The sequence below is a fragment of the Alexandromys fortis genome, unplaced genomic scaffold (assembly GCF_014885135.2).
Source record: "Alexandromys fortis isolate MF-2015 unplaced genomic scaffold, M_Fortis_MF-2015_v1.1 scaffold_5, whole genome shotgun sequence".
In the NCBI taxonomy this organism is placed as follows: Eukaryota; Metazoa; Chordata; class Mammalia; order Rodentia; family Cricetidae; genus Alexandromys; species Alexandromys fortis.
In genome coordinates, this window is record NW_026067924.1 from 19278937 (window position 1) to 19297781 (window position 18845).

General features: G+C 41.2%; 1 protein-coding gene across 1 annotated transcript in view; it reads right to left on the reverse strand.

Annotated features, from left to right (window-relative positions):
* Positions 1-18845, reverse strand: part of Vps41 (VPS41 subunit of HOPS complex) — a 133809-nt gene that overhangs the window by 28929 nt on the left and 86035 nt on the right. Inside the window, exons 10-15 of the mRNA XM_050142241.1 lie at positions 17559-17625; positions 10178-10275; positions 7075-7204; positions 5553-5668; positions 4127-4183; positions 351-412 (exon numbers count right to left, since the gene is read on the reverse strand). Of these exons, the coding sequence (XP_049998198.1) occupies positions 351-412; positions 4127-4183; positions 5553-5668; positions 7075-7204; positions 10178-10275; positions 17559-17625 (530 nt within the window). The remainder of the gene's footprint in view (positions 1-350; positions 413-4126; positions 4184-5552; positions 5669-7074; positions 7205-10177; positions 10276-17558; positions 17626-18845) is intronic.

Here is an 18845-nt window from a genome sequence, read left to right on the forward strand (position 1 = left end):
ACAACTGGCCCTAGAAACTGAAGGGCACACAAAGTGAGAGCTGTGGGCAAGTTTGCCCACTCTATACAGAGAAACGGAGAAGCCATTCTAAGGCAGACAGGCCACCAGGGAGTCTGCCTGCCCACCATGTGCTGTGCTACAGGAAATGGGACTGGAGTCATGCAGTACGGGCTGACACTAACACTCCTGCTAATCTGGACAGTGCTTTAATTCTGTGCTGATGGCTCGTGTCTTACACCAGACCTCTTCATACCTTCCTAGAAAGATATGAAAACGTCAGTTGGAAAGAATTACTTCTATGTGTTGTTACCATCGGCCATGAATAGCTGTGAGGATGCCGTTGTTCTTACCGTGCAGCCATGTCGTAGTCCCCTCTCTCCATCAGGTGGTTTACATATGCCAACCCAATATCCTGTAGAAAGGCAAATGAAGTAAATTAATAATGCAACTGGAGCAACTGAAGAGCTGCGTGTCAGTTTCTGAGCAGACAGGACTTGGGGTTCCTATGAGAACCACGGCCCAAGCCTGTCTGTATCTGTGTCATAGCTTTGGTGATATTACACTTTAGCTCATTTAGATTTAATGCATTTATTTTATATAAATTTTAATAATCAAAGTTTTAAAAATTGAACCTTGTTTCCATGTAAAAAATCTTCTAACCTATCCCACTCAGATATGCTCTGCAGAGGAAGTCTCTGATGCTAGAAATAGCCTAAACTGTCAACAGATATAAAGGTTTGTTTTTCCGATGTCTTCTGTTAAATGTGATCTCTTCCAGAGAAGTCTAAAGACATTCAAGAGAACTGGAGTGGCAGAGGCTATGGATACAGACAGCTAAAAATCAAGGGCATTTGAGGGGTAGTGTGGAAACCTAATATAGTAGACGCTTCCTAACACATACATATATGAAGATGATATAAAGAAATTTCCAATAATAGGAAGACAGAGCCCCAACTGAACATCTCTCATTACCAAATGAAGTTTCCAGTACCAGGAACGGGTTATACCTAATAGAGTTGTTGGCCAAAAGAATGTCATGGGAACCCCAAATAACCCAGACTGTTGCCAAGGCTATACGCTGCTCTCCACAAACTGGCTGAAGACAATACCTACACAACTCACTGAACATGGAGACGTGGAGCAGTTACCTACCTAAAGCCTTTATCCCTACTGGCTAGTGCTCTTGGTACCGGAAGGTACTCTGCACACTACCAAAGGAGAAATGTTACACTCAACCCAACTGCAAACCCTTCAATCTACAATGGTGTCCTGCCTGCAAGATGAGATAGTATAGCAATGGCACAAAGCTAACGAGAGTAAACAAGCCACATCTGATTTGAATTTAGGTCCACTCTATGCGATGGAACCATACCTGATGTTACTCAAGTGACCAAGAGCCTAAGACTAGATAGTCCAGGGATATACGTAAAAGCAATGTAAATTACAAGAATGTAGCAACAGAATTATCCCTATGACATGCTGTTACACTCATAAATCAGTGCCTTGCTCGTTCAACCATCACCAGAGAAGCTTGCTCCTGCAGCAGATGAAAACAAATACAGAGACCCACAGCCCGACAATATGCAGAGAGTGGAACCTTGGAGCACTCAGCCCTACATGGAATAATACCTGCATCAAATCCCTCTCCTCAGGGCTAGAGGAACCATGCAGAAGAGGAAGAAAAAGGAGTGTAAGAGTCAGCAGGAATAGAAGGCACCTTGGAAACAAGGCCTTCTATACACAGGAGGACTGACCTCTGATGAACTCAGAGACTGATGCAGAACGCACAGGAACTGCCAGGGTCTGTACCAGATGGGGGCCTAGAGCTGAAAGGAGAAGCAGACACTGCCCCCATATCTAATCCAGAAGAGATCTCCAATTGATGACCACTTACAAACAAAAATTTTGTTCTCTCCAGGGAGAACAAAAAAGAGGAGTTTGTTAACTCCTTTCATGGGTAGGCGGCATGCCAGCTGGAGATGCCAACAGGAAACAAACTTGGTGGCATCGTTGGAGGTTCCTTTCCTCACAGAATCCTGTCAGGGCTTTTTCTTAATCCCCTTTCACTGTTTTGCTTTAGGTCCTTTGTGCATGTATTATGGCTTCCAGCTTTGTGGTTTAACGGGATTCCTGAGTGTGTGTATGAATGGGTCTCTGGTATCAATATCCATTTCTCATGTCTTTTCTTGTGTTCTTTTCCTTCTGTTTGTTTTGTCCTATTTGTTATTATTTTATCATATTATATTATATTTTATTATTATCTCTTAAATGCCTATTTTGAAAGGGGGTGGATCTAGATGGGAGGAGAAAAGAGGAGGAGCTGGGAGGAGTATAAGGAAAGGAACCATAACCACAATGTATTATATGAGTAAAAATATTTTCTCAATAAAAAAATGAAATAAAGCAATAAAATTGGCTTAACTGGAAAAATATCATACTAAAGGGAAAAAGGAGATGTCAGCTTAACACGAATAGTGAAAATGAGCTCAGAAGGGCAAGGAAGCCAACATGCAGCTCGAGGCGATGGAGGGAAGGAAGCTGTGTGGTTGACAGCATCCAAGTCTATCCACACATTCCACCTTGGGCGTGTGTCCATGGGATAAGAGGGCATCTCTCGCCCTCCACATGGCTCTCACTTCACCAGGAGCTTACGTTTAATATACAGAAAACTTGGGTGCTAGTTTCTACCGCTGAGTATACAACACTTCCTCCTGGACACCAGCATTCCCGCTGCATGTCTTGTAAGGAGTAACACTGCCTGCTCACTTTCACTCCCTATGCCACAATGAGAGTAAGTAAAATAAACAAAACTATTTTATGTTACCAAACCCAGGGTATTATCACCAGCTGCTTAGCCTGCGACAACATTTCTTTCCTTTCTTCTGAACACACTTCCCTCTCGGGCTCTGCTGCTGCTCCTCAGTCTGTCTTGTATGTATTATTCCTTAGATGGCTGCACTGCAGATCCTCTGTTCGCCAACACTGCCATGGGTGGCTTTCTCTAAACTCAGGAAGACTGGTGTTTGCTCCTAACAGTACTCTACTAATTTTGACTCCACCAGTATGACTCTGTTTACACAGCTCTGGGCAGGCCTCATCTTCTACACAAACCATATGAACCTCATGCCGGCTGGCCTCACTCAGATCCTCTTTCCAGTAGCCTGCCATGGTTAGACTAGCCTCATGGTTAGGAACATGGCCTTAAATTGTGTTCTGCATGTTCCAAAAACAGAACTAAGTTTTCAGTACATATGTCACTTCAAAATCAAATCTAGTTTTACCTATAAAGTAATTTTTTCAACTATCCCACTCCTTTGGTCTCTGCACCTTCAATACACCTCACAACGCTGCAGCGCTTTCTTCAGTTCTAAGAATTACTATTCTCCTCAACCATGCCTAAAAGACCTCTAGCTTTCTTTTTTCTTCCCTCTTCTTTAGGAATTAATGGCTTGTGTATATATAGTTTTACAGAAAAGTTTGGGATGAACAAAATAATATAAGAAATTTGTGCTGAAACCCAACTAGCCATAAAAGGCTAAATTTCTACTATCCATTCATAAACAAGGGTAACAGACTCAATGCTGTGTAAGGACAGCTCTCTTCATATGTAGAGGATATGATTTTATGTCAGGTCTCTGCCCACAAAATTCACTGTCACACTTAGCAGAGAAATAGGTTTCTAGCCATTGTACTTTTCCAAAGTCCAAAATGTAATAAAAATGTATTTGATTTCCTAGAATAGTCTCCATAACAAAAGCAATTGAATTTGTTATCAAGGCCACACCAAAGCAATCTAGTTTGAAGAGACCAGTCTTGATACATTTTGTGATAATGTGATTTTTACACCTGATTTAAAGAGGCTTCCACACATTCAACTGCAGAGCTTTGTATTCAAAGCGCATTGCCCAAATGCAGTTTCAAAATTTCCTAAAGCTACATCCTAGCAGGTGTCCAAGTCTCTTGTTTACAAGCAAAAACTGACTCAATTGAATGCCCTCCCAGGTAAAAGAATTAGTTCAAAACAATTTATGAACAGATACGAAGAACCTGTTCTTGTTCTTTTCAAATCACTCAGCTTCCTTAATAGTAAGAACAGTTAGATTCTAAGTAATGATGCTGCACTTACCAGAATCTTATGTCTTTTAATGTTCCTTTGGCTAATTTCAGCTGCCATCAAAGCTTCCTGTGTTTACACAAGCATCATGATAAGGGCCATTTAAAAAAGAAAAGGGGGAGAAAATGGAGTGAGTGGGAGAGAAAGCAAGTGCAGTTATAAACTGTGTATTGTGTTTTAACTTTTGAACTACTCAAATAAAACCCCATTTTCCTGTGGTTTTTGCTTAAGGCACTGGAATTTTTAATGTTATGGCTGAATGAACTTCACTGAATTCAAAATAAAGATATTCAAGCAAAATGAAGACTCTTCATTTTTACTTGAATTCATTCCCACACTAAGATGCTGGAATCACATCTCATACACAAATCAAAGTAACAAAATTTCTTAGACTTCAAGCAAAAAAAAAAAAGGATAGCTGTCATTCTAAAACTGTATGACTGACAAAGGGCACTTTCAATATTTCAATAAATAAACAATGTATGTATGCCTTCATGTCTACAGTTAAGTGTATGGAAACCACATTGTGTTTTTCTTTCAGAACACTTACCAGTATTAGCTTAACACAAATATTTAACACATAAACTAAGTTCACAGAAATGTTACTTAATCTAGGGGCTGGAGAGATGATTCAGGAGTTAAGAGTGCTCGCTTTAAAATCATAAAAAGCAGAGTTCAGATCCCAACACCCATGTAAACATGTACATACATTCATACAGATAAACACACCTATACAAATAAAGAACTAAGTAAATTTAAGAAACACTAAAATATTACTTAAGCTAACGTAATAGGGTAACAGCTAGAGTATATACTAGGTATTACTATATAACAACAGCTCTTCCACATAAAATAGACACTGTTGTTTTCTGCTGATGGGCACACGAAAGCCCAGCATCATTCTAAGGAACAAACTATTTTGGCAGCTACTACAGTTGTAAAGAATGTTGTTTTAATCCTAAAGTCAGTCATGTTGGTACATCATCTTACTTAAACTTGTCAAAACCATGGCCCAGTGAAGTAGAGAGCATCATTCTACCCAAATTAGTTCAAACCATTCTTAGAATAAATCTGGTATCTTTCCCTTATACCCAAAATAAGGATAAAATGAGCAATTTTATGAACATATCCAAAGAGAAAAAAAGCTCCAAAAATTTATTCTACTTTAGTTACTTTAGGAAAACAACCACAACAGCTTCAGCACATTACTCTGTTTACTCCCCTTTCTGAATCAATCATGCTTCCCCAGCCAACCCCTTAACAGAAAAGCAGGCCAACAGAACGGCGTGCTTTTGTTCTGTGATTTCTCAGAGAGAGATTGTAACATATTTGGGGTTTGAGGCACACTAACTCAATATGAAAGATTTACTATAAAAATCTTTTCTCTTTTCTATGTTCAGACAAGTCAATACTTTCAAGAAAGTAAAATCAAAACTACTTCATATTTCTTCTTCTCCAGGAGCCAGTCGATATGATCATCCTGGTCTCGCTCCTTGGCTACAACGACATCTCTTGGACTCACGATGTAGAAGAGTGATTCCCCTTCAGAGTATTCTAGAAGGGAGGAGAGAGAGGACAGCTTGGTTGAATCGATATTACAAAGTGGCAATTAGCTTATGATTTCAGAATCAAAAGTCAATTTTCTCCCTATACAGTCAAGTGTGCTTGACGCTCTAGAATGTCAAGGAGGTGAGAACGGCAACATGTACTGCTCTTAACTGCACCACAGTGTAAAACTGTTCAGAAGGAATGAGAAAAAGCAAGAAGAAAAGACTATAAGAAAACCAGCAGTTTAACACATTAACATTCTGACTTCAAATGAACAAACAGAACCCCAACTGGCCATGTATAAACTGTATTTATGGACACTTACAGATCTATTCTTACAGAACAACAGTTCTGTAAGTTGACGACAAACGCTTCCTCTTCACTAGAGTCAAGGCCATCTAATGAGTAAACGGCAGGTGCCCAAGCCCTGGGGACATAGTCTATCATTTTAGCATGTTGCCTACGATGCCAACCCCGAGTGTTTCCAGAAGAATTCCATTATAAAACCTGCTCTAAAGGGTTTCTAAGCATACGGCTGAGTTTGCTCTGAGCAAAATACCCAGACTGTATGCTTTCATTTCTGAATAATAATTTTTTGCAAAGTCCAAAATATAGTCTTCCAGTTCCTAACTACTAAGAGGATTCATAAAAGAGTCAGACGCATGCACACTTGTGTGCTGCTTCTTCATATGACTGAGGAGTAAACTGTTTTCCTGAGGGGTCGGTTGAGAGAGCAGGAAAAAGCTTCCGAAGAGCTGAGCACCTCCTTTTCTTTCTGCACTCTACCAGGCTGTGATGACACACACCCCAGGCAGGATGAAAGAGCCACAGCTTCCTTCTGCTCCTGAGCAGGGAGGGATTAGTGTACTCACCTACACCCACCCACCCACTCTGCAATTAGGCCCAGTGACGGCGTGGGAATCTTTCCATGCTCAGGACTTAGACTCAAATACAAGGACTTCGCTGCCACCTGCAGCAGACCTTTCAGGAACATCACATTTGGACTGGGAGGACAACTACAGAGTCATGCTGCCTGATATCAAAGCTAAATGTCACTTAAATAGGACAGGGCTGGGATGTGTTGGGTGACAAAGGGCTTCTTTAAAGTGAAGAGTTTGATTCGCACCACAGAAAACATAGGTAGCAGACGAGCTGGCTTGAGAGAACAACAGAAAAAGAACCCTCTTCTCACCTTGGTTCCAATCCCATGTCTAACATTTCTTTTTCCTATGCACATTCAGGCAAGGTTGCAATATTTCTGAGTCTAGAACTCCAGCTTTTACTGGCAGAGGCCAGCTCAGCTATTCTCTGAAGTCCTGTTAGTACCTACATTTAAATTCCCCTTTGGTGAGCTGAATAGAAGGGCAACAAAAGCAGTATAAGAAAGCACAAGCAGATTTCTGCTGGCTCACCTAAGTGATAATCCCTACATTCATTCTCCTGAAAGCCCCTGACCGTCAGAGCATCTGATGAGATCTCTTCGCACGTCTCAGGAAGTGGCTGGATGATGTCCAGTCTAGGCCGGGCACAGTATTCTCTTTCCTAGGGAGAAAATGATAGAGAAGGCTCATTTTCCTGGTTACCATAGTTTACACAAACGAACAAACTATTTGGACTTAATTTGAGTTTAGCATTTCAGTACAAACAAATCCTTCTAAATGCTTGCCATGAACAATCACTTAATCCTGTCTTACCTTGTAAAATTTTTTTTAAGATTTTATTTATTACATATACAATACAATGTTCCACCTCCATGTCAGAAGAGGGCACCATATCTCATTGTAGATGGTTGTGAGCCACCATGTGGTTGCTGGGAATTGAACTCAGGACCTCAGGAAGAACAGTCAGTGTCCTTAACCTCTGAGCCATCTCTCCAGCCCACTTTGTAAATTTTTTGTGAAATATACAGAATTATGACATTTATGGACAGCACAATCGCAGAATCTAATCCTAAAGCAGTGAGGCCAATGAGCATTCTCATCGCTTGACAGCATCTGGAATCACTACAGAAGCGTATTTCTGTGTGTGTGTGTGTGTGTGTGTGTGTGTGTGTGTGTGTGTGTGTCTGTGAGATGATGTGTCCAAAAGAGTTAAACTGAGTAAGGAAGAATTCCCCACTCCCAGTGTGAGCTGCACCATCTCATGTTCTGGGTCCTGGGCTAGAACAACACGAGCCAAGCACCAGCATTATCTCTCTCTGCCTCTGGACTTTGGACGTGAAGTGAACAGCTGCCGCCAGGAGTCCCCCACCAAGCAAGCCATACTGTCCAATCATGAGACAAAACAAACCCCTCCTTCCTTACGTTGCTTTCACCTGGTATTTCATCACAGCAGTGAGAAAAGTAATGAATCTATGGCCTGACACCAACAAACACAGCTCCATGACAGCTTGTCTACACGAATATGAATGAGGAGTATTACAAACGACTTCATGTTCCACATCACTGCTAATATGAGGAAACTAATAGCAGTGCCAAGAGGCCATAGACTGGAATCCATCTCTGAGCCATGCTGTGAGTCAGTGGAGTCGCCTACGCTCACATCGCCATGGATAGAAGACCTTCGCCGCAGATGGCTGCTGAACACAGGCAATGTGCTAATGTGACCAGGGAACTAAATTCTTAATTTTATTTGACTATAATTAGCTTGCATTTAAACAGCATAAACAGCCAGAGACTGCAGTTTCTGAAAGTGAAGCTCTAGTTTATGATTGAGCAAAAGATGAGCTGACATTTCTGAACCCAGGGTGATGATACACAGATCACTCACTGGCTTCTCAAATGAAAAATGGAAGGGTGATCACACATTATTATTCTCAATTACACAGACTGATGGTTAAAACATTAAGATTAAAATTAAGTGAGTCGAAAGGCGGCACATGGGAAACACTTGAGAGTATTAATGAAAAGCCATTGGAAATAGCCAATAAAAACCTTATAGAAAAAGATTTTCAATATGAAAATAGAAATTGGGTAATGGTGTACCCAAAGCTGACTGTCATTCTTTTGCCCTAACTTTATTCAGTTAACTCTGCATTTAAGAATTGAAAGCATACACTGATGTTAAATAAAGTGAGTCTCCATCCACTGTAGTCTCCTAAGCTCTTACTTCTTCCTCTGAAAAACCCTCTCTTCTCTGATCAGCCCTGTGAGGGTGGCCTTCCTTTGGTTTTCTCCTTTCCTGTACTCTTTAGTAACACAGGCTTCCCTTTTCCTTTTCCCCTTTTACTTTTTCTGATCAGTTTATTAGCCTTTCCCTTTTCCAATTTTATTGCTTCTTCCCTTGTTTTGTTCAATCACATCCTCAATCTGCCCCACACTCCTCATCAAAAGCACTGTTCTTACTCCCCCAGGAGTCTCTGCTTTTCTGTATTTTCAAAAAATAAATATAATAATAAACTGATGTCCTGCAATAGGGCTAGAAGCCAACCCTATTGATTTTAGGAGGTTTGAGGGTTCACTTAAGTCTACAGCATTTCATTGCCTAGCAACATGGGCACCCAGAGCTTCAGTTACTATAGTGATGGCTTCCTAATGCAAGTGTTCTCTCAGATAAAGGCTCAAGTGCAGCCACCACTTCACAACAAGGGCTCCCTGGGCTTTTCTCCCCCATTTTATTCCTTATCATTTGAGAAAGAGAGAGAGAGAAAGAAGGAGGGGGATACAAGCGGGGAGAGTACACTTCACCTGCCTGCTTAATGTGAAGGGCTAGAGAATCAATTGCAATTTCTTTTATATACAGCACCCAAAAGGAAATCCTTTTCAACAAGCTCTCCTTACTCAGGCCTTGAAGCCACCTTCTCTCCTGTTCCAGGCAGGGCCCTGAACTCTAACAATAGGTAAACTAGGAATGGCACCGCTCTGGGTTTTAGAGGGAGCCTGGGCGTCATTAAATCCCAGCGGAGACCTTCATCCCAACATCATGGAAACAAAATTTGGGTTTATCTGCTGCTTTCTGTTTGCAATACATTTCAATGTCTATAATCCTGCACCATCAAGTGAATGAGCAACAATCCCTTTCAAAGCAGGAATCGAGCTACTTAGAAACATAAGGCCACTGGGAGGTAAACAAATATGTCTGTACTCCAGGAAAGAAGGAGCCACTCTTTCAATAACTCCCTCTGACCACTGGGATCCCTGGTGCTGCAGTGACCAGCTTCATTGCTGTCATCTCTGCTAATGCAATGTCAGCTTAGCTTCTTCGCCTTTCAGAATGAGAAATCCTTCCTTTATTTCAACTAAAATATCAAGTGACTGATGAGAAAGAAAGAGAAAAAAAAGCAAAGAGAAAAAGGGCTCACTTCTTTGTGTAGCAACGGGAACAAAGACCGGCAATGAGTGTAACTTCTGCAGGTAAACATGTTAGTCTGCAGGGTAATTTCACCTAGGCTTATTTCATAGGTCAAAAAGTTCTGGTCGAATTATAGCAATCTCCTCTGACAGGCAGCCTGACCCGGGCATGATGCTAAAAGCCAACTCCTCTATATCCCTCTGTACCTGGGGAGAAGATAATTACCGTTTTTTCTGAAACCTCCTTTACGTAGGAAAGCACAACAAGTTGATCGCAGAGAGGTGCGAGTCCACTAATGTAGAATTCAGTTTCAAACTGAGACACTGCAAACAAAAGGCAGAAAGGATTCACCATTAAATGGAGCAAAAAGGTGCACACGATGGCAAAGACACACCAACTGTGAATGCTACAACGCATTTAGAAATGTTTGAAATGGAAATACACGCTCAGTCCCCCGATGTGATTATTGCACACTGTGTACGTGCTGAATTACGATGCTATACTAAGTATGTGCCACAGTGTGTCTCAAGTTAAAGGACTTTCACCGGGCAGCACTAAAAGAGCTTTACAATAATCCATCCAGGGAAAGACATGCAGAAATGCAGACTTGAAGGTTGACATCACAGAAAAAATGAACATCAAAATAGCAAGTAGGAGTGCTCCGCTGTGCCAGATAACTTAATGATGTGCTTACGTCACGTGAAGACTCTCGGAAACAATGAAACCTAATACCAACTATCTTAATAATAAAACTATCCTTAATGAAATTACTTTTAACAAGTGGTCAAGTTTAAGTTTTTTTTCTTAAAGGTGAAGTGCAGTGATATAAACAGTACACGTTATGCTTCGGTTAATAGAAAACATTCTTTTTTTCGTTTTGGCTGTAGACATTTCATTTAAACATCTTTGCATACATAGTTGTATATCTTATATACAGAAAAAAATAAGGAAATTAGTGTGCTTAAAGCTTAGAAAGAAATACTGTTAGTATAAATATTATTAAGAAGTATTAATGTCCTTAAAATATTATTATTGCAAGTTAAGAAGTATGCACTCTAAGGAGACGGTTCAGTGTGTAAGACTGGACTCTGCAAGCATGAGGAGTGGAGCCTGAACTCCCAGCACCCACACAAAAACCAGGCATTGTTGAAATAGGAGCGGCGGGGCTGCGTCCCCAGCACCCCAGCCGCCTGCTAGCTTATGCCCGAAATAACAACACACAAACTGTATTCATTTAAACACCGCTTGGCCTGGCTAGTTCCAGCTTCTTATTGGCTAGCTCTTACATATTGTTCTAACCCATTTCTAATAATGTGTGTAAGCACCCCAAGGTGCGCTTACCGGGAAGATTCTAACCATGTCCATCTTGGGTCGGAGCTTGGTTCTGAGTGCCTCAGAGAGCAGAGCTATCGGGAGAGCGGAGCATGGCGTCTCTGCCTGAGGCGTCTGGCTCTGAGAGGAGTTGCATTACTTCTGACCTCACTTCCTCTTCCTCCTGTTTACTCCTCCTACCTATGCTTTAACCTATCAGGGCCAGCCAAGCAGTTTCTTTATTGCTCAATGACCTTCCTCCATCAAGGCAGGATACATGTGTCTACAGTCCCAGCATTTGATGGACTGCAGGGCGGGACAGCTGGATCCCCAAAGCTCACTGGCCAGTCAGCTTAACTGAAATGGCAGCTTCTGGCTCAGAAGAGACCCTGTCTCAGGGCAACACAGCAGTGAAAGAGGAAGATACCCTCTCTGGACGCCTGGGTTCCAACACAGGTGAGTACGTTCACACTGTCAAAAGTAACCACATACACACAAGGCAGAGCCAAGCCTGGTGGTGGCATTCTACATTGCCAGCCCTCCATAGGCTGAAGAAAGATCACAAGTGCAGACTGTCGTGGTTACAGCATGAATTCAAGGTCATCTAGGTATTGCAGGGAGAGTTTGTTTCGAGATAAGACATAAAAAGAGGGTTAAGGACACAGCTCAGTGGTAGACTGCTTGTCTAACATGCATGAGGGACTGTGTCTAATCCCCAAAACTGGGGGAAGGGTATGTAAACCTATTACACAGGGCAACTACAAATATTCCTATGGCCTGATCCTGAGAATGCCAATACTCTGCAGTGGGGCTCACTTGTGAGCAAACTCTCATTTGGACTCATCCCATTATCCAGACTATCGCCAATGTCCTGGCTATTTCTGCACTTCCAGTTAACATCTACGACGAACACCCTCTTTCCCCAAGTGGGGAGAACGCAAAAAAGTGTGTCATGCTGAAAGAAATATGGAGTGTTTGTGTACTCTGGAAATCTGGGCCATAACTCCATTGAACTAGACTTCAACAAGTTCCTTTGGAGTCAAGGTGTAAACTTTTCTCATCTGAGAAGAAGAAACGAGATAAAACTTAAAATACAGATAGAATGAGGAACGAGAGAATTTTTCTTCCTCCTTTATCTTTCCTTGATTTTCTAGTCCTTGCTTATCTTTATAATTTAAAGTCTATACTAAAACAGCGAATCAAAAATTACTAACATAAGTTTTACAATAGGTAAGTTTTTGGAGACAAGGTCTTATGTAGCCTAGGTTGGCTGTGAATTTGCTACATAGCTGACAAGGACTTTGAACTCTGATCTTCCTGCCTCCACCTCCTAAATGCTGGGTTTCAGGTGTTCTTATGCCTTGACACTGACTGGAGGACACAAGTGGACATGGTGTCCCGATACAAGTCCAAAGGCGGGTGCTTAGAGCTTATCTCTGCCACTGACATCTGCTTTCTCTTTTGTAAGCCTGAGATGAGTACCATAAAAACAGTTTTGATAAAGAGGTAACATGGGGAAGAGTCACAAATAAGGTTATTTGAGAACCATTTCTACCTCCATCACAGTTTGGAGTAGGGAAGACTCAGTGTAGACAGGGTAGGGTTTCAAGAGATGCTTGGAGTGCAGGGTGTTGGGGGGGGATGAGAGAGGGCAGTGAGCAGATACTGGGATCATTTACAGAGACAGTGGCAAGATAGTTTGTTTTCTTTAAAAAAAAATCACTGTACTGAAACTCACAGAAGGTCAGCAAATGGACTAAAGCATCTTTGGAAGAAAACATATGTCAGAACTCGATGCCTTACTTTTGCAAAGTAGATAGACTAGACAACATAGGTGAGAACACAGTAGTGCAGGCTGCATGTACACAACACCACCAAGAACAACAGTTTAAGACTTGAAATTTTTGTGATCAGAGCACCCTGCCCTTCTCTAGAATTTTCTGTGCTGCTATAAGGGCAAACATACTGCAGGACACAGAACCTGCACTGTCTTTTCTGGTCCCTCTTTATCCCTTTGCCCTCCCCATACTAATCTATGTGGAAGAGCAGTCATCTGCAACTCTCTCTTATTCCATTCTAGTCGTTTAAGGAGTCCCACCCTTTGCCAGCAGGTAAACCAGGAGCAGTCATGCCCAGAGAGCTTTCAGTAAGGCTGGACCCTTGACTGGCATGCCAGCAACCAATAAAAACACTTTTGGAATCATGTCCATAGCCTCAGGAATTGCTCTAAAGCAGACACACTGAAGTAAAAGTGATGTGATGCTTCATGCCAGCAAATTACAGACCTGATAAATGGAATGAAAACTGAACAGATTAGATAATAGACAAAGGAAGAAAAACATTCAAAGAAACTGAGCCAATAGCACATAGAGGTCAGAAACCATTCAAGGCAACTTTGGTTTCAATTTAATCCCATATTCTCTAATTGGTATCTGTTACATTAGTCTTTCATGTGTCAAACTTCAGCCCCCAAAAGCCAGTGATGAGGATATAATTCAAGCTTAGAGAAAAGAAAAAGAAACAGTCAAAGCATGCTAGGTAAAAATATCTAAACCAAATAAATGGTTATTGTTCATGTTATAAGCATAAAATTACCTTAGTATATTGTTCATGTTATAAGCATAAAATTACCTTAGTGTATCAGCTAAACCCAAGTCAAGCACTAAATGACAAAGGCTCTCCACCTTCAGAAAGGAGGACAGAGTCACAGTCTGCCTGGCTCCCAGTCCTTAGAAATAACTCTACAAACTACCCAAACGAGGCAAGTGTGCTGCAGAGACTCACCAACATGGGCGAAGGCACAACGGCAGGTTTAAGAATAAAACAAGGATGCATACAATTTCCATTTCTCAAACTTATGTCAATCCTCCTGCCTCGGGCTTCAAGTGTGGGGACTGCAGGTAAGAGCCACATCTGGCTACAGAACGCCTGCTAACAGGAATGCCTGAGTTAAGGTACTTTTGCTTAGGAACAGGACAGTCTTGAGTAGGTTACTGATATCCTCTGATCAACTTCTCTACCTATAAAATGGAAATAAAACTGCCTACCCATGGAATACTGTTCAGACTGAATAACTAAACATGTTATTTGTGATATACTTAGTATTCTGCCTAGTGGCTATTGTTATTAAAAAAACAATATATATTTCTGTAGGTGGTGTGTGTGTGTGTGTGTGTGTGTGTACTCCAGAGGAAGATGTCCTATTTCTGTTCCACCACTTTCTGCCTTATGCTCCTGAGACAGAGTCTCTCAAAAACCTAGAGTTAGGCCAGCAGCCAAAAGAAAAGAAAAGAGCAGAAAAGAAAAGAAGAAAAAACACTGACATCATCCCGTTTTCACCCCTGATAGTAATGGGGCTCTGGCATGACATGGCCAAGTCCACATTTCTACATAAGTTCTGGTGATGTCAACTCAGATATTTCTGCTTGTACAGCAAGTAGTTTGCCAACTTGGCTATTTTCCCAGCCCCGTGCTTCAGATTTCCTATGATCCCACTATTAATAAGAAATATCCAAGTTCATGGTACCATATTTAAGTCTATCATACCAAGATAAGGAATGAATAAAGAACAATTCCTAGCAAAGCAAATGCAGTCACATGTAACAGCATCCAGGGAGTGTTATGATGTTTACTGTAAAATGCTTTTTCATATTTAAATTCTTTTCATAATGAAGTACTAGGGAAAATCCAATGTAAAACAGTAAACTGAACATAAACAGTAAGCTTCTGTTCACAGAAAACTATAGAAATGCCAGATCCTCAAATACAAACACCTGGTAAGACACTTTCCCGGACATGGTATCTATTGAGACTTCTAATAGGAGAAACTGAGTCACCTGTGTACAAAGAGAACTACCTCACTGCTGTAATCTGCATATTAAAATGATAGCAAGCTTATGAAGAGAGAAACTTAGATCTAAGAAAGAATTATCCCGAAGCTCTTCTGAACCATGTAAATAGACTTTCAATTTCCAGGTCACTGTGTTCCAAATCAATCCAGAGGCTGAAAACAGGATGACATGCTAAGTTTTAAGGTCAGAGTGCATGACCAGCTGGAGAGAATGATGTTTTACTAAAGGGAGAACAATGTGCGTTCTCTTCTCTTCCTCTTTATCCCTGGATTCCTTAAAAGTCTTTGTAGATCACGTAGTTCCTTATCTCAATGGTCTTGCTAAGCTTCCATATGCAATCAAGACAAGGAAGTCAGTGATTCATTTCATGCAAGTCATCTGTTGCTGGCAGTAGACATCAGAAGATGATTAAAACACCCAACTTTATTTATCAAAAAAGCATCTCTCCAACTACCGTTCCATAAAGGCCTTGGGTCTTAACCACAAACTATAGTGGTAAATTACCAGTAATGTATTCACACAAATGTCAAAGTTACATTCTTATATTTTTCTGGAAACTTTCAACTCCTTAAAAACTATCAGAGCTTTTTGTTTTGCCACTTAACTATTCAGTAATGACTCTTAAGATGCTATGCATCAAGATTTTCAGAGGATCTCCCCGACAGGCAAAGGAGAAGTGGGAAGACAGAGCGAGACAGTCAAACAAACACCTTCTTCTAGGTAGAAGTCTACTCTATCCTCTTGCTCCTTGGCTTTTCTGGGTACAACTATACTCTACCTATGCATTCTGCTCATACCCAGAGCAATTGGAACTACTGACTTCTCTGAGGTTAAAAAAAGGATTAAAACTTTACCTACTATTCCACAACTTCTGACTTCAAGTGCAGAACAACCCAGACTGAAAAGCCCTCACCACACTAGCCAAGTGGATGATGTAGAGCAAACAAAGCTTGCAGCATCAGAGAAACAGAGAAGCACCACATTTCTACCGCAGCCACTATCCAAAGGTGCAAGAGAATTTTACAGCAGATTTTATACAGCAAGACTTTTTCCCTCAAGAACATAGAATGACCTAACATACTCGGCACACTTTTTCGGAGTAGCTGTTTCCTGCAGTCACCAAATTATTCAACATAGTACTATGCAATGCACAGTATAATGTTCTAGGCCTTCGAGATATAAAATAAACAAAAATAGACCAGTGTCTGCTTGCACTGAAGTGACAGTCCTGTGCTACCCAGAAATATACCAATAATCAAGACTGCAGGACTGCTGCAGCCATATGTATAGTGGGGCAGAGAGAATCCACACCTGAATGAGTAGGCGTGGCCTACTTATGGTGAAGAGATAAAGGGGGAAGGAAGACCCCAGCACTATACAGGAAAGTCCTGTGGCTGGAGCACACAGATCACAAAGAAGCATGGTGGGAGCTGCAGCTGGACAGACAGGGATGGACAAGACCATCCCTGCCATCTATTCTTTCTCCTCAGAACAATGTGAAAAGACTGACGGATAATTACATGATCTGGTCTGCATGTTTACTGTGATGAAGAGACTGGGTACGTCTCCAGTGGAACAGACAAAATCACGACAACAGCTAGCTGGAGAGCTCCAGTTAAAGATGGTGGCAACTGGGGTCAGAGCGATGTGACAAAAATGAGTGCCACATACTAAGACAATGGGGATGTTCTATCGGGAACTCACCAAGGCCAGCTGGCCTGGGTCTGAAAAAGCCTGGGTTAAAACCGGTCTCGCTGAACTTAGCTGACAATGAGGACTACTGAGACCTCAAGAACAATGGCAATGGGTTTTTGATCCTACTGCACCTATTGGTTTTGTGGGAGCCTAGGCAGTTTGGATGCTCACCTTACGAGACCTGGATGGAGGTGGGTGGTCCTTGGACTTCCCACAGGGCAGGGAACCCAGATTACTCTTTGGGCTGACAAGGGAGGGGAACTTAATTGGGGGAGGGGGAGGGAAAGGGGAGGAGGCGGTGGGGAAGAGACAGAAATCTTAAATAAATAAATAAATAAATAAAGTAAAAAAAATCAGGACTGCACTAGTTGCATCCATGCACTACCCCACACTCCTTATAACCTTAAATATTCTCCTCACATTTTACCACAAGCTTATTGAAACAGCAGAAATCTGTCGGAGGTCCTAGTGGTAAATATCAAAACCAGAATCCAAATACATGATTATCTTACTTCAGAGCCAACAATAAAATTATTATGAGAAATATAAATCTTTGTTTGTTTGGAAAAAATGGGGGTGGGAGCTTTCCATAGTGGGGTTGGTCCCAAAACTTGAAGGCTTTCTGGATCCATTTTATCAAAGTACCAAGAGATAAGCTTTGGAGGAGGATACGGCCTTCGACTCCCACGTAACAATCAGGTGTTCTCTGAAAGTTTTACCATCACAGAATACATGGGAGGGACCCATACCTATTTCAACGTATCGACTTGGCAGATCCCTCATCTCACTGGCGTGACGTTCCTTCACTGAACATACCTGGGAAGGAAATTCATGGGTTATTTTCTAGCTTTGATAGGAAATTCTCTACAACATTTTACTCAGTATGGTATTTTTTAAGGTCATCATGTCATCCAAGGTTGGAGCACATATAAGCTACTCTAAGATGTAAACGACAGAAATTAGTTTGAGAGGCTGGAAAGATGGCTCAGCAGATATGAGCACTGGCTGCTCTTTTAGAAAACATGGCTTCAGCTCCCAGTACCAACATGGTGGCTTACAACCTTTTGTAACTCCAGTTCCAAAGTATCCAATGTCTTCTTCTGCCTCTGTGGGCACTGCATGCATGAGTTTCCCAGACATGCATGCAGGCAAAACACCCATACACATGAAGTAAATAATCAATTAAGCAATTAGTTTGAATAACCTATGGCAACCATTATTTAGATTCCCCAACATTAGCCTAATAAAGTTACACTCTACGGCAAAGAAAGAGCATGTTAATATAAATGTGTGTTTCTAATGGCCTATTCAAAGCTGCAGACACAAGCTGAAGGTATTTTGGATAGAATAGACATCTATGACTGACCTACAAAGCTTGCTGTCTACATGCACCCTATTCCAATCACATATGCAAGTGGCTGGGAAGCTAAGAGGAGTTTCCCACTGTGTCAGGGAAGACAGAAAAAGAGTAGCAAGTATGTGGCCCAAAAGTCTACTGTTTTTACTATCAGCAGTTTCTCAAAAAAAAAAAGGTTTGTCTTTGTTTTAAATTATACATGTACAGTTGAGATAAAAATTGTGTACTTTTTAAAATCAGTTACTAAATATGTATCAATCTATCCCTTAATCTGACTCCTCCCCAACTCTCACACAAACACTAGATAACACATGTTGTGTGTTGAAATTTTTTTAGATTACCAAGACAATAAACTTTCTTATCTCTTTCTAAATGAATGTACTATTCAAAGTGAATAAATACAACTTTGTAATAAGAAGTGAGCATTTTTAAAGATTTGGCCCTGTATATAAGATTGAACTAGAAGATGATCCCACAATTCAGTGATTAGGATTCTTCCTTCACTTATATATAGAGAGTGCTATTATAGCCACTAGCCTAAGTATCACGACACTATGGAACACTGGAAATCTAGTGTCTACAGTAGACAGACGAATGGCAAAAGAAGTATGAACAAAGTGTCAGCCCAAGGACAACACCTGTAATCGTTGTCTACTGTTCATGTGAAGGCTTGCTATAA